This window comes from Carassius gibelio, chromosome A10, assembly GCF_023724105.1.
Source record: "Carassius gibelio isolate Cgi1373 ecotype wild population from Czech Republic chromosome A10, carGib1.2-hapl.c, whole genome shotgun sequence".
NCBI lineage: Eukaryota > Metazoa > Chordata > Actinopteri > Cypriniformes > Cyprinidae > Carassius > Carassius gibelio.
In genome coordinates, this window is record NC_068380.1 from 17,998,360 (window position 1) to 18,014,510 (window position 16,151).

The window sequence follows — 16,151 nt, forward strand, 5'->3', positions numbered from 1 at the left end:
AGCAAGGGTTTCCAAACCTGTCCCTGAGGACCCCCCGAATCGCAAAACAATTCAGGCAATTTTGCAAACTCCTTCGACCAATTCACTGACTCAAAAGAATGATAAGGAAGCAAATTATTTATTTAGATCACTATGTCTGATTTAAATATTGCTGAAATGCTCCTGGTAGAGTTTGTGAACACTCTCCACGTGTGACTGGGCCAATGAAGCTTGAGAAAACACAATCCAAACAACCTACCTTCAATTTCTTGGACCTCGATTCCTCCTTTTTTAACAGAGCGATGTTCTTCCTCTGAAATGAGAAGAAAAATTCTTAGGTTTCAATTTTTGTTATTAGAATAGACAAAATCATAGGATGAAATTTAGGGCTGGGTAGAAAATCGCGATATTTCCATATTAATCGATTATCTTTTTTACGGCAACGAAATCAATTCTCAAATCCCAAGAATCGATCAGTGAAGCCTGGTTTTAGTTAATGGATGGAACATTGAAGGGCACTTCCCATCCAATAAATCTCATTAAGCATTTCTTTTGATTGTGAACAACGTGTAGCAAAATAACAATTTAACTGCATTAAACTGCATAAAAAAAGTTTTGTATAAACACATTCTCATATTTTTATTTGAAATGTTATACTGGTATTTTCATACATTCATACATATTTTTAAACAAACAATACTTACTTGCAGATACAAACTTTATTACAGAATCTGATGCTGCGTCTCCAACAAAGACGCTCCCGTCTTCTGTAACAACAATGTCGTGTGGTAATTTAAATTCCTGAAGTGAAAAACAGAGGGAAAAGACTTCAGATATCAAATAAGAACAAGAAAGAGAATGTGCAAACAGACCCATGACAAGACATTGCCACAATAAACAATCTTGCTAATATTGCCTGTGTTTTCCCTCATTTGATAAAAACTGAGGCTAACTACAGAATCAATAAATGTAAGACATAAAGATTATCACTCTTCATCAAATCAGCAGCTTTATGAGTTCAGATGTCATGAAGCCTGGGTGCTGTCTGATGACAATGAGCCTTAGCCCTGAACAACAACTAACTCATAGATACATAATGATAATGGACAAGTTTTACTTTAAACTGTCTCTAATTGTTCTGAAAACCATTTACCAATAAAAGGCTTTTTTTGCAAATATGTTGCATGAATGCATCCTTCAGCTAATCACCAATCTGTCCTTTTTTTTCATTTAAGTTTCTATGATTCATGAGCATCATGCACCGCTTTGAGCTCCACATGAAATGAGTTATGTAGGATGCATGTACAGGATCGGACTTACATCCTGCATTCATGGTCACTCTAGACACACAAATTAGCATATAATGAATCACTGTGCTTTGTAAGGTCAATGACAAATGGAGTCAGATGTGCACTTCTGGGCAGCACTGATCCTTTACTCTATAATACAACTAACACACAACTCTCAGCTATCACATCTACTAATATGAGTGAATGCTGAGTTGTGCTCAGCAGGAGTGTGTAAACGTGAGTTAAAGCTGTTATTAGCACCTGTGTGTCTGGACTGAAGGAATCCAGGATCTCTTTGGTTGAATAATTGATAACAAAGCCTTGAAGGGGGGCAGCCTGCCCATACGGAGGCTCTCCATTCACCGCATACATGAGACCACCTGAAAGAGTCAACATTAGCGCTGGTTCACGTTCTGCATCAGTCAGCAAAATATCAGTATGTTTTTAACATGTGTTCACATTATAAATCAAAGGCCAAGTCAATAAACATTCACAAACTACAATCACATTTGACATAAAGTGTACCCTCATCCATTACTGAGTGACCTAACATTAGACAAAGTGATCACAGGTAGGGGATGATATCCACACTCAAATTGATATGACATGATGATACGATAAATTGACAGTGATCTGCTCTCTTCATGCATACCTTGGGCAGGCGAGTATGCAATGGCAAACACTTCTCCTCCAAACTGCTCTTTTTTGATCTCCTTCACAAACTCGCCAGTATCTGCCATGAAGCACTGAATCCGTCCGTTCTCTCGATCGGCCACACACAGCTCCCGTCTGTCCGGCAGGAAGGTCAGGCTGTGTGGGATCCAGAACGGGACACGCCGTTTTCTGTCTGAGGAGCCTGAGCCATCAGCAAAGAGCAAAATATATCACTAAATATCCAACCAGTGCTGAAATATCAACCAAGTGTTTAACTGCCAAACTGATTCAATTCTAATCAAACTGTATCATACCTAGCAGCGATTTCAAATTATTTCTTATTGTAAGTATTTCATCATTGTATCAATATCTGATAAAAACAGATTATGCAAAGTGTACCTGCTCCCCAGTGTGAGATATATTTGCCCTCTGGTGAGAATTTGAGGATCCTGGAGTTGCAGTAGCCGTCTGAGACGTAGATGTTTCCAGTAACAGGGTCCACGGTCACATCTGTAGGCTGGCAGAAGTGTTTCTTGTCACTTCCTGGTTCAAAGGCTTCTCCCAAGACCAGAAGCTGCCGATCTTGACCGTCGCTGCTCAGTTTGAACACCTATATATGGAGAAATAGATGTAGAAGCCATATGCCTTATTTTTGCTCGACCATTATGTGTTTATTAAGTTGGCTTGAGAAACTTAAACTTCTGCTTCTTCTTCTTCTTCTTCTGACCCAAAATGTTCTACTTTAACTCCTCCTAGAGCTTTAACTCTACAAACTCCAAACTCGGGTCAGACTTTCAGACTGTTTTGACTTTGTGTGCTATATCTTTTCAGACTGATTCGACTTTCAGTTTTCTTAAAAATGTATATTAAAATCATTAAAAAAAAACTATAGACTTACATTGCAGAGTGCTCAAATTGAGCCAAGACTACGTTGGCCCATTAGTGCACAAGCCAAAAATTCAAATCTAAACTTCCTGAAACCCTAGACTAAATTAAACTACCATTCGATGTCTATCTATCTATCTATCTATCTATCTATCTATCTATCTATCTATCTATCTATCTATCTATCTATCTATCTATCTATCTATCTATCTATCTATCGTAGCAACATGCTAATCATGGTAGAAAAACATGCTAGCAAAATGCTAGGATGCTAATCATGCTATAAACATGCTAGCGACATGCTTCCATCATGTTAATCATGCTATAAACATGCTAGCAGCATCCTAGCAGCATGCTAATCATGCTAGCGACATGCTAGCAAAATGTTAATCATGCTAGCAACATGCTAGCATCATGCTAATCATGCTAACAACATGTCAGTAGCATGCTAATCATGCTATAAACATGCTAACGACTTGTTAATCATGCTAGCAACATGTTAGTGACATGCTAGCAAAATGTTAATCATTCTAGCAACATGCTAATCATGTTATCAACATGCTAGCAACATACTAGCAACATGCTAATCATGCTAGAAAAATGCTGGCAAAATGTTAATCATGCTAGCAACATGCTAATCATGCTTGAAACATGCTTCTAACTTCTATCTATTTATCTATCTCTTTCTAAGTAATCTATCTTTCTTTCTAACTAATCATCAATCTTTCTTTCAAACTAATCTATCTATCATTCTTTCAAACAAATCTATCTATCATTCTTTTGAACTCATCTGTCATTCTTTCTAACTGATCTATCATTCTTTCTAACATATCTTTCCTTCTAACTAATCTATCTATCTATTATTATCTCTTTTAAACTAATCTATCATTCTTTCTAACATATCTTTCTTTCTAACTAATCTATCTATCTATTATTATTTCTTTTAAACTGATCTATCATTCTTTCTTTCAAACTAATCTATCATTCTTTCTTTTGAACTAATCTATCATTCTTTCTAATATCTTTCATTCAACTAATCTATCGATCTTACTTTACTTTAAACTTCGAACTACTTTAAACTAGTAACTTCTTCAAACTTTCTGGTCAGTTTTTCTCAAGCCAACTTAAAGTTTGTCTCAACAAACTTTTTTTTCTAGTTTTAATTGTATTGTTTATCACAGATACATTTAATTTGCAATTAACCTTTTCAGGAGTCTTATTTTTCCTGGAACTGTAATTAAAATCATGATGACATTGCTGTACGAGTTCTTCCAAAGTTGAGGCAGAATTTGAACAATACAGCTGAACGATACAAAGTGTGATTTGATAGATATTGAAAGTGCCACAACTTCTATTGTGTTACCAAAACAAGCTGCTATGTATTTGCAGATTAAGAGGGCTTGAGTTTACGCTGGACCAGTTTAAACAGCCATACAATACACTTTTAGAGATTATTTCCCTATTAATGTAAGTAGACTGACTCAAGTGCAGAAAGAGTCATGAGTTTCTTGATTTGAGCGTCTTTACCTGATGAAGTGCTACATCGGTCAGCCAGTAATTATCGTCCTTGTCAGTAGTTATTCCATGCGGCATATAGAACCTGTTCAAACAACCATTTCATTAACAACAAGCACAATGAATCAAAGATAGGAAACATAGCAAACAGCAGTACCTTTTCTAAACTGCTACTCAAACACTTTCAATATAATCTTTCTAGAGGGCAAATGCAGCTTCATTAATTAAAAATGGGAAATTTCCAGTCTGTAAATTGCATTGGGGAATTCCACATGAACATGAACTGTAGACACGGTGCAAAAACACTCTGATGGACTTACTTATTTCTTCCTGAGGCTTTGAGCACTTTTCCTTTGACTGGATCCACCACCATGATGGTGGACTGCTGGATGGGACCCAGATCCTTCTGCTGATAGATGCCATTAATGAAGGAGCTGCAGCAGAAAATGACTTCATTAGACCATAACAACATATCCTGTATTTAGAGGAGCAGTTCACCCCAAAATAAAAGCCTGTCATGATTTCCTTACCCTCTTGTTGTTTCAAACCTATATGAACTTCTTTCTACTTCTACTCTTTCTATTATCTTCATTAGTATTCCAAGGATGAACAAAAGTGTTATGGGTTTGAATGATTGAAACTAATTATGACAGTTTTTTGAGTGAACTATCCATTTCAACTACAGTACACAACGTTAGACAACATTAAGACAATGACAACTTCATGAGCAAAGAGTCATTGTTCATTGGATGTCTAGATAGAGCTCTATTCTACATCAGTTAATCACTTCAAACTTCATCACCTGCACAAATGACTTTTTTCAGAGCCTCTGGATGAGAATGCGTATATGTATGGAGCGGGTTTATAAACCATAACGTACTTAATTCCCCATATGTGATCTCCTCTGTGGAAGATGATAAGGTCACCGTTAGAGTTGAGAGCCAAACCAGACACCTGTCCCAGCTGCAGATCTGCCCCGGGCCAGTCTGACACCTCCACCAGATGAGCACCTGCACACACACAAACCACAGGTTAACACATGTTAACACATGTTAATACATGTTGCCCCTTGTTAATGTTATTAGAAAATACGGGATTAGTTTCCACTGTTATGCTGATGATACTCAACTATATTAGAGATAGAGATATTAATTATTGGACCAAAAAATACTACACAGAATCTTGTAGATAACAATCTGCAACTAGACGGATGTACTGTTACTTCCTCTACAGTCAGAAATCTGGGTGTTATATTAGACAGCAACTTGTCTTTTGAAAATCATATTTCCCATGTTACAAAAACGGCATTCTTCCATCTTAGAAACATTGCCAAGCTATGAAACATGTTATCTGTTTCTGATGCAGTAAAGCTAGTTCATGCATTCATGACCTCTAGACTGGACTATTGTAATGCACTTCTAGGTGGTTGTCCTGCTTCATCAATAAACAAGCTACAGGTAGTCCAAAATGCATGATCATATTACCCCAATTTTACAGTCTCTGCACTGGCTACCTATTACAGTAATTTTCGTATCAGTTACAAATTATCATTACTTACCTATAAGGCCCTAAATGGTTTAGCTCTTGCGTACCTAACTAGTCTTCTACCACGTTACAACCCAGCACGCACCCTAAGGTCACAAAACGCTGGACTTTTGGTAGTTCCTAGGATAGAAAAGTTCACTAAAGGAGGTAGAGCTTTTTCACATTTGGCTCCCAAACTCTGGAATAGTCTTCCTGATAATGTTCGGGGTTCAGACACACTCTCTTTCTGTTTAAATCTAGATTAAAAACACTTTGACCATTGACATCCCATGAAACTAGGATTAACACATGCTTCTTCAGTCTCAAACCCCTCAGAGGATCTAAGATGATGCCAACCCTGAAACAACATACAGAACTACCAAAAAAATTATATAAATTTGATTGCAAAATATAATATTTGCTGTCATTGGTGTTCATCATCTATTTGATTACTTCCTTAATTGATTAATTGATTAACTGACAGTACCACTGATAAGCTACTACTAAATATATTGTAGAAACTTAATTTGAATTTGAATTGAACTTTTGTTTATCAAGTTAGGTGAGCTCTATGTATGTGTGTTTATCAATGATTATGTGTGAACAGAAGCCTAAATTAAATCATTTGTCATATAAATCGATCGTGTCTCTTCAGAAGACTTGGACTACATTACTCAATTCACATGGATTACTTCTACGATCTCTTTATGTACTTTATGTAGAGTCAATGTTTTAGTGTAATAAACTTCCAGTGAAGTGACAGAAATCTCTTAGGAAGTTTATATCCTCACTTGTGCTTGAAGATGAACTAAACTAATCCATATTAAAATACGTTTTGATGTCAAGATGCACTTTAAGGTTGGGATACATTTCAAATTAGTTTTAAATTTAATATTTATTTATATATTTTGCAAAAAAAGCTGAACACAGCTGAACACATTCTGAACACAGCCAAAGATGTCAATGATACAATACGCTGTGAATAAATCAAGTTGTTCAGGTATTATATCTGGTTCAGAAAAGATTCAAATGACGGCACATGTGCTCTGATGAATGACACTCTTTCATTATAATAGCCTCCAAAGCATGAAGTTATAGACACATTCAACACATCCTAAATAAAACTGATTCATGAAATGTATATGGCTTGTTTATGAATGAGAGCAAGAGCAATGACAAACTATGCAACATCAATGCAAGATTATCAATCTACAGTACATTCATTCTGTGCATTCACTAAAGAACAACACCAAACACATGCATATGAAAGGAAACACTGTTTGCATTATATATTTCCATCACTCTCTGGCCCATTCCAACAGAAACAGAAAATTGATAAGAAATATCACACCGACATAAGTATTCAGCCCCTTTGCCACGGCACTCTTAATTTCATCCAATTTCTCTGGATCATCTCCACTGATTATACACATTGACTGGATCTGAAAAACCCAAGTGTGCTTCTCAAAGCTGCATCCTATTAAAGCTGTGTCCTTCCTAGTCCAGTCATGCATTGAAAATATTATGTTGGGGCAAATTTTTATTAAAGCAATACAGTGAAAGACAACCAACCATCTGTGGTCTTAACACAACACAAGAAAACAATGCATTCGTCTCCGAAAACACTTTTTAGGGCAAGCTCAGACTCATTTTTCTTTTTTGTGAATTGGAATATGTACAATGGATTGTGGGTGTTTAAGGACAGGAGGATTTATAGATATGCCATTAAAATGTGCCAGATGAAGGTTGTGAAACAAAGGCTTCAAACTGAGATGGTTTACGACGGCGCTTGTTGATGTGATTGCTGAAATATGCAGTGTTACTAGGTTGAAGCCTTCCAACTTAGAAACAGCCCAAGCCATGAGGTCACAGGAACTGCCTGCAGACCTCAGAGACGGACTGTGGTGTGCACACATGAAACTCAGCTGCACTGAATGTTTCCAAGAGCACAGTGGCCTCCATAACTCTTCATGTAAAAGGAGTAAGTTGGTACAACTAATCCTGAGCAGTTGGTAAGAAAACCTGATGGTCATTCTTGTTGAGCTCCAGTGATCATGTGTGGAGATATGAGAAACTGCATAAGGACAACCTACACTGCGACACTCTACTGATCTGGGCTTTATGGCAGAGAAGACAAAACTCCTCTTTCTCTTCAAAACCAAATATCCTGATGAGTCTTCTTGCTCGCAGGGGGGACTGAGTTTGGTTTGTCCCAAGGTTTATCTCTATTTCTGTCGCCGATGAGGTTTTGATTCTTGCCACTGTTGCCTTTGCCTTGCCAAGTTGGGGACACAATTTCTGGCAACATTGTTGACTTTATTGCACAGACAATATTTGAAGAAAGCTGAACTAAGTTAGCAACTTTGTTGATTGCAATACAATTTCCCATTGACAACCAACCAAGTTGCTAACTGGTTAGCAACCATGCTTTTGGGAAACGCACCCCTGGTCAATGGGATCAACGATGATCTGACTTTAAACTGACTGTTTTCTTTTGCATTACCAGAACACGTTTTTCCTGTTTGACACAGTAAATCTGCATTGACACAATCTGTATAGTATAAAGCTTGATATAAATAAAGGTGACTTGACTTAAAAGCTTTCAATGCATCTTGAAGTGTATTCTACAGTCATTCTCAAGTTGCACATGAGGGAATTATTAACACCACATGGTATAATATTACACAATAAGCAAACACTCTCTGCAACCCAAAGCATGAATGATAAATGTAGCACTGAGATGGGTGGAAACAGGCTTTAAATGGAAAACAAATGGATATGAGCGAGACAAACTCATTGTTGGCCTATGTGTTAAAAGCTCAGTGTCCACACAACACTTGACAGAGATACTTGATATGTCCTTGTTTAGTGTTGGGGTAAAAAATGAGGCGGAAACCCACCTTGTTGGTCCATCTGAGCCGCCCCTGTGGCCGGCTGTCTGGCGGGTACCGTCCTGCTCCACGAGGGGCTGACAGTGGACTCTAACTGGTGAAACTTGTGCACTCTGTCCCTCACCAGAATTGCATCCGCTTTTGTTTTGTAGCCTAAACGTGGCCAGCCCAGTTCTTTTTTTTGCATTATGCTATCAATCTCTGCCATCAGACGTTTCTGGGCTCGGGCCGCCTTTGCAGAGTTGTACTTATGCATGTGGACAACGTCCTCCCTCTCCCCCAGCAGTTTAGAGAGAAGGGAATAGAGGTCACCTGCACAGGAAGAAACAGAGGAGGAGAAGCAGAAAGACAAAAGAGGAATGGTGGCGTGAATAGAAAAAGTGAAAGAACCATTGGAGATGAAGAAAGGAGGTTATGCTGGTGGTGTTACATGTATTGGATAGACTGGTGGTGCTTATTTTTGCTTTGGAGATTGTATGACAGGACCGGTGAGATCTCATGCAAATGGCAGGCTGTGCAACATATACAGCCTTTTATTTCAGACAGTACATCTATTCTGGAAAATAAAAAGGCTGTGCATCATTTATCAAGCCTCAAAAGGTTATATCCGGGCTTTCAACTTATGTAATCACATCTGCAGGTATCATTTTAATACCCATTTCCAAACCTTTTATACCCTTAAGACCTGTCACTTCAGTCACAAATGTGATACATTAGAATGATGCATTACAAAATGATGATACATGTTCATGCACGTATTCCACTGGCTATTATTTGGTTAAATCCCCCTGCACAATGGTTACATCTGAATAAACAATTCCAGAGAACTCCTGTTTCACACTGCAAGCGTGAACAAAGCATAAGATGCACGTTCCCAGTAAAGTAATATGCATAAAATATACAGTCGGCCCTATCACTACACTACATTTCACTGTAAGAGAGACCAAACGATGACTAGAATATTACTCCTTTCTATGACAATTTGTCAAGATAAAGTATGTTTTTGAGGATCTGGGGCACTGGGGATAGAAGGCACATCATTTCATACCAAACACAACCCTGAGACTCCATGACTCATGTTACTATGCCTATATCAAATTATGATTAAATGGCTTCATTACTGAATGGAAGTGTTAGGGCCAGATGATTGCTATTTTAAGGAGCTCAAAATAGACTGCGCTCAACCCTGGTCTAAAGTCAATGGTGCAATTTTTTTTTTGTTATTTAAAGAGCGCATTGGTAGAAAATGCGCCTCTGGACAGGTCCACAGTGTGCGTTAACTTTGCTTATTACACACAGACTGTTTTTCCATCGATGGGGGGGGGGGGGGGGGGGGGGTGAAATGCAGGTTTTCACTCAATATCCTGTTAATCTTGAGTACCTATAGAGTAGTACTGCATCCTTCATAACTCCAAAAAGTCTTTAGTTTTATTATATTCATAAGAGAAAGATAGTCTGTACCGATTTTTCCCGGAAAAACACGAGCGGCTGGAGGTGTGACGTGTGGGCGGAGCTAAAGAATCACGAGCGTGAGTAAGCTTTTGCGTCGAGAGCGTTTGGAAACTGTGACATTACCATGAGAAAAAAAACATCATCCAAAACAAACCATGGCTAACAGTCAGATTCAGTGTATATTTATGATCCAGAATCAGATCCCGAGGCTGAAATTGAAAAATTGATTGCAGCAGCAGCAACGACATCTCTATGTGGTATGTACTGAAACTGTATATATTTGCTTAGCGGGTTTGGAAAATGGCTAAGTTCAACTTTATGTCGTCTTTTTAAATTTTTTTAAGCTGTACATGTGGAAAGTGCAGTTTGATGCCAACATCGCATGTTGTTTACTTGATGTGCTTACGCGCCGATAGCTAAGTTAACAACACAGAGATATTTGAAGCAGTTTTACTCACCGCCTGCGGTTCCAACACACAATCGTTACCCTTTTTCGTTAGGACTGCATTATCCTTAAGAAATAAACGATGTGCAAATCCGGCGTCAAACTGGGCCTTGTTTGTTTTTTTTGGTAATCTGTGCAGGGTTGTCTTGCCCTGGCAACCAAAAACACACTCCTTTTGTGACATTTCCCGACGCTCTCGCTCTGATCAGTGAAGTCTGTTGTGCTCTTAGTGCTGTGCTATACGGGAGCGCGCGCTTTTCCGGCAGAAGTGCCCTTAGGACCCATATAAGGAAATTCTGCTCCTTCTAACGTCACACAGAGACATACTCGAAAAAAACTTTCCGAAACTTGTGACAAACCGGAAGTAGTATTTTTGGAACAGAAATACTCCTTCAAATGTACAACTTAATTTTTGAAACTTTGTCCATGTTTAGCATGGGAATCCAACTCTTTAACAGTGTAAAAAACTCAGTATGCATGAAATAGCATTTCAAGCCCCCTTTAAAATAGCAAAAGTGGATATGTACACGGCCTGAGTGTACCTTTACACTGTGTGTTTAGATCGTTAAAATAGGGCCCATAGACTTCAACTTGATGATTAATAGAATATTACTGCATATTCTAGTAATCTATTTTAAGATTTAAGAGATGTGTCAATTTTTATTTTTAATTTAAAGACTAATTAGGTCTCCCATGGAAATTTGCAGAGCTGACAACTGTTTGTGGGAGATGGGATAACATTTTGTTAAAATAGCTTGAAGAACTGATCACTAGAATCTCAAAGATCTGCAGATGAAAGAGTCTTTTGTAAAAGAAATGATTGAAAAACACAATTATTTGATGTATGTTTTCATGGAAAATGTGACATTTCTAAGTGACCCAAAACATCCAGCCATGGACTCCACTGACTCAAGTATCAAGTGCATTCTTGGGATTGAGCCAAAAAAATATTCTATTAAACACAAACCTCTGATCGTCCAAACAAACAACTTTTGTAGGTGATATTCGACAGAGTACTGGCTTTCTACAGTAGGCCTATCCTATGGTGACCCTCCCTTTGAAGATGCCTATATTTTCTGTATTTTACCAGTCAGTCTTGCACTCCCAAACACTTCTTCTGCTTCCATCACACACAAAGAGCTATGAAACCATAAGGAAAGTCCCTGAAGCACTGAGCAGGTTTCTGTACCATTGCTTTCAACTTTTCTTCTGACCGCTCTTTGGCCTTTAGTGTAGAGCTTGAACCAGTTTGGTGCTGAATTGTTTTTCTGCCATTTTCCTGTGAAACGGGATTGTGTGCAAAGGATTGTGGATGGTAAGAGGATGTGAAGGACAGATGCATCCTACAAAACACCATTTTACACAATTGCACTTCTACTGTCAATTTCATTCCAACACAAATAGTGCCAAAATCTACCCTTTAACCCATCTTGATTCTCACCCCAAGGTTCAGGCCAGAATAATGCAGCAACATATTTTACTGGCCATGCAACAGCCATAGCTGAAACAAATAAAGACACACTTTCTTACTTTCTTAGAAATAAGTATTGATAAGGACAGCTATTAGTGGTACAAATTAAAGTATACATTACAGTTACATCTTTTTTAATAATGTTAGCATGATTGCATTCAAGACGTTGCCAAAAGTATTGTGGAGATGGTAATACATTGGTAAAATTCAGTCACTGTTCTAGTTCCATTGGTAAAAGCAAATACATAAAATTCATTAATATATTCTGTAAAAGACCAAGCTGACACTATAACACAGCCATTTCATTTGTGTAAATGGGATTCACAGTACCGCCTTCTATTAGGAAGTGTAGTGATTTTATTATGAAGTTAAATATAAGTAGAAGCGATTTGCAGAAATGAGGTGCTAACAGATTCAGTTTTTAATTAATGCAGGGATATCTCTGAGATGTACCAGCGAGCTCATCGCAGGTTAGAGATGGTTAAATGCTGTAGGTCATGATATATATTTTTTTATATTTCCCCTGTGGTCAAGCTATGCTAATATTTTCCCACAAAACAGTCATAGCTTAACAATAAGCAACCCTGTCTTTGAAGATGAGAATGAAACATCTGGTTTCATTCACATTCAAGGTGTTTTCAAATCTGTTGATAAAGGGCTAAACACTTTGAATACAGTCTTATGTTTGAATTGTGGTGGATCAGTAATGAACTGCACCTGGCTCCCGGTGAAAAACACCTAGAGTTTGAGATTTGGTGATAATATATATATATATATATATATTATATGGAATATAATATATATATATTATATGGAATATATATTTAATGGAATAACTTTAATCCATTAAAACCATTAGATAATGGTATCATGTAGTGAGTTTTTGGAAAATATTACATTAGGATTTAATGGTTTTAAGAAAAAAGCCACCAACAGAAGGCGACCAATTACCAGCAGAGACCAACAGGCACCATTACAGTTTCCATTATAACCAGTAAAACCATTACAAATTATGTTATGGTTTCTATTTATTTATTTATTTTTTCTTTGGGGGATTGAAATAAATGTATGATTGTATGAGCTAAAATAGAAACCTGAAAAGGGAAGAGTCAAAAGTACCAATTATTATAATAATTTAAACAATTAGGTTATTATTAGACAATTCTTATATTAAAATAGATAAATATATATTAGTTTCTTAATTGTTTAGACTTGCATTCGATTTTTTTTTCGATCCACTGGTTCACATTTAAAAATATGTACTAGCAAAAATTGCAGACGGGCTTATTGAAAAAGCAAATTAGTTTTCTGCCAAAAGTGTGACTTTCAGAAGTGCAGAAATGTAGGCTAGTAGTTTCCCCTCAACCAGAACAAAGCCTCCGCCTGACTCTGAAACATGCAGCGCTCAAGTTTATTCAGTGAAATCATAGCATTTCTAAGTTTAATCTACATACTAATCTATATTGCAATTTTTGTCTTTCTGTCCCTAAATTTAAGACCTCTAATAATTAAGACATTATGTATCATTTTAGAGTTTACATGGCCTTAAATTACAACGTTTTAACTGAAGACTTTTTAAGCCCCCGCGGAAACCCTAAGAACATCGGTCAGTGCATTTCTGTCATGCATTCAATTCACATAAGTAGCCTTTCCCCTTGGTAGAAATATAATCTGTTAACCACCTTAACTGGAAAATCATGTTTTCATGGTCAGTTTTTCATTTATTATTTGCTAATGTTAGTGAATGTGCAAGACCTACTACAAGTAAATTAATATGGGAAGCAGCTGGAAACTAGCGACCTCTCCTGGTTGGAGATATTAAACTGAAAGCAATCTTTACATGACTTACATTTCAAATATTTTAAAATTGATCATCCGAGTCTAAAACGACCCAGCGGGCCGTATACAGCAGTTTCGGTTTCTCATAAGCACAGACTTCTCCAGAAAAATCTGAAAGTTGCGGTGTTATTTTACAAGCAGACAGATGAAAGAAAACTAGTTTTTTCATGTCATGACCCATTTATAACAAAACTTTGAAAAAAAAAAAAAAAAGTCTATGTACATAAGTTTATTTTCACTGGCAGCTGTGTGAAGGGTTTATCAGTTTATCAAGCCTTATGCCACTCAAAACCTGTATGATTTATTATTTTTTATTTCCATGGAACACAGAAAGAAGAAATTGTGCAGAATTTCATTTTCCACATAAGGAAAGAAAACGAAGATGTTATTAAAATCTGAATGAGACCCAAACAAAAGAAAAAAATGTGACAGCAGTGTGAGAGCTCTGTCAGAGGAAAATATTTTCAGCAAATTATTTTTGCATTATTATTAATTTTTTTTGTACAGTGTATTTTATTATATTATGTTTTTTTTTTGTTTGTTTACTATATTATATTTTGTATTGGCAAATTATTTTGATATTGTACATTTAGTAAACTGCACTGCAGACTGATGATGCAGTGATACACTGCTTGTGTTTTTATTATGTGTTTGTCCTCTCTGGAGTATTCAGTGTATGAAAAGAGCGACAGATCTCTCATCTGACACACTCATGTCTTGGAGCCTCTATTCATGAGTTGTACTACAGCTCTACTATCAACCCATTGTGTATTTCACATTAAATGAATGTCATTCAGCCGCTGTGTCAGTCAGATGAGATTTGTAATGGTATTCCAGCAGTAATTGTGCGTTTCAGTCTTGATAGTCTCTGTAATTTGAAATCATTTTTAAACATCTTACCCTGATCCAGAACTTGCTCTTCTCTCTTGGGCTCCTGCAGCTCCACAACGTCTGCGCAAATCACAAAAGACAAATATAGACTTTATACCGGGCTTCTGGATTCACAGCAATAATGCAATCATCCCACAGTATAAGATCTTGGTCGCTCTGCCTTCTCAAAGTGTGTTGCATGCAGAATCTCAGAATGTTTATTTTTGGATGGTACCTTTCTGAGGAGCTGACTCCTGCTTCATGGACATCATGTGACCTGGACTGACCGGGATGGGGATATTGGCCTCAGGAGGGATGTTTCGGAACAGTTCACTACTGCCGTCCTCTCTGCAGCTCATGTAGGGCACAGCACGGGTGTTGTCCATGTAGTACATGATGTAGAAGTTACACATCTCATCACTGGAGGTGCCTCTGAGAGCAAGGAGATACGCACACATCAACAAGCTGCTAGGACAAAATGCCAAATTACAGCTCCGAGGATGAAATTAAACTGCAAATAACCCAGAGAACAGCGTTTGTCTCAAATGCCACACCACCGACCACCAACTCTCTACACACTGCAGAACGGCAAGCTCCTGTTGGGTTTCTATTGTTTTTGCATTTTTCTCAGTAAATTAGTATTAACAGCTATATATAATTAGTTGACAAGTTTCTACATGATTCCAACATGCTTGTTGCTTGAACTCCTAATTACACTTCCCATGGGGTGCACTTACTTTTTCACAGCAGTGCATGTGTAATGGGACCAAGCATCTCCGATGTATTCATGTGTGTGTTCTTGTGTGCATATGTCTCTGGCCTCAGTGGGCAGTTCTTGGAGCCAAAGGCCAGACTGTACGTCAGCAGTCATCTTTATATTTTTATCTTGTGGACTTGAGTTGGCTGCGTGGGTGAAAGCGTTGGGCTTCCTGCGAGATGCGTCAATGCACTATTATGAGCTCTCTATATCACCATGGCAACAGGAACGGCCGGGCAGAGGAACACATACGTCTAAGGAGTCACGCTCGAATGGAAAATGATGAAACCCAGACATCGATGAGCCAATCACGCGCTGTGTATAATCACTCTTTAAACGTCACCCAGTCACCAGCTGTCTTACAGCGTGTCACTTTAACAGACAGGTGTTCAGAGACACTACAGCATGCAAACACAGAGAAACACCAACAGCACGCACAACATCACTCATCTAACACACGTACTGCCACAGGAAACAAATCAAACGAAAATAACAGGTGAACTCTCCCAAAGGAAATCTGACATCAGTTATGTGTTTTAAACAGTCTGGTTAAAACAACAGCAAACTGAGACTCAATTAT

At 37.7% G+C, this 16,151-nt stretch overlaps 1 protein-coding gene across 2 annotated transcripts in view; it reads right to left on the minus strand.

The window, feature by feature from the left end:
• Positions 1-16,151, minus strand: part of LOC128021433 (peptidyl-glycine alpha-amidating monooxygenase B-like) — a 35,368-nt gene that overhangs the window by 5,365 nt on the left and 13,852 nt on the right. The window contains exons 13-23 of one of the 2 annotated variants that reach the window (XM_052608587.1): positions 15,050-15,246; positions 14,845-14,895; positions 8,747-9,049; positions 5,203-5,332; positions 4,643-4,756; positions 4,335-4,407; positions 2,322-2,532; positions 1,921-2,124; positions 1,530-1,648; positions 684-780; positions 239-292 (exon numbers count right to left, since the gene is read on the minus strand). In XM_052608587.1, coding sequence (XP_052464547.1) covers positions 239-292; positions 684-780; positions 1,530-1,648; positions 1,921-2,124; positions 2,322-2,532; positions 4,335-4,407; positions 4,643-4,756; positions 5,203-5,332; positions 8,747-9,049; positions 14,845-14,895; positions 15,050-15,246 — 1,553 coding nt within the window. The remainder of the gene's footprint in view (positions 1-238; positions 293-683; positions 781-1,529; positions 1,649-1,920; positions 2,125-2,321; positions 2,533-4,334; positions 4,408-4,642; positions 4,757-5,202; positions 5,333-8,746; positions 9,050-14,844; positions 14,896-15,049; positions 15,247-16,151) is intronic. The other variant, XM_052608588.1, reaches the window with a different exon arrangement.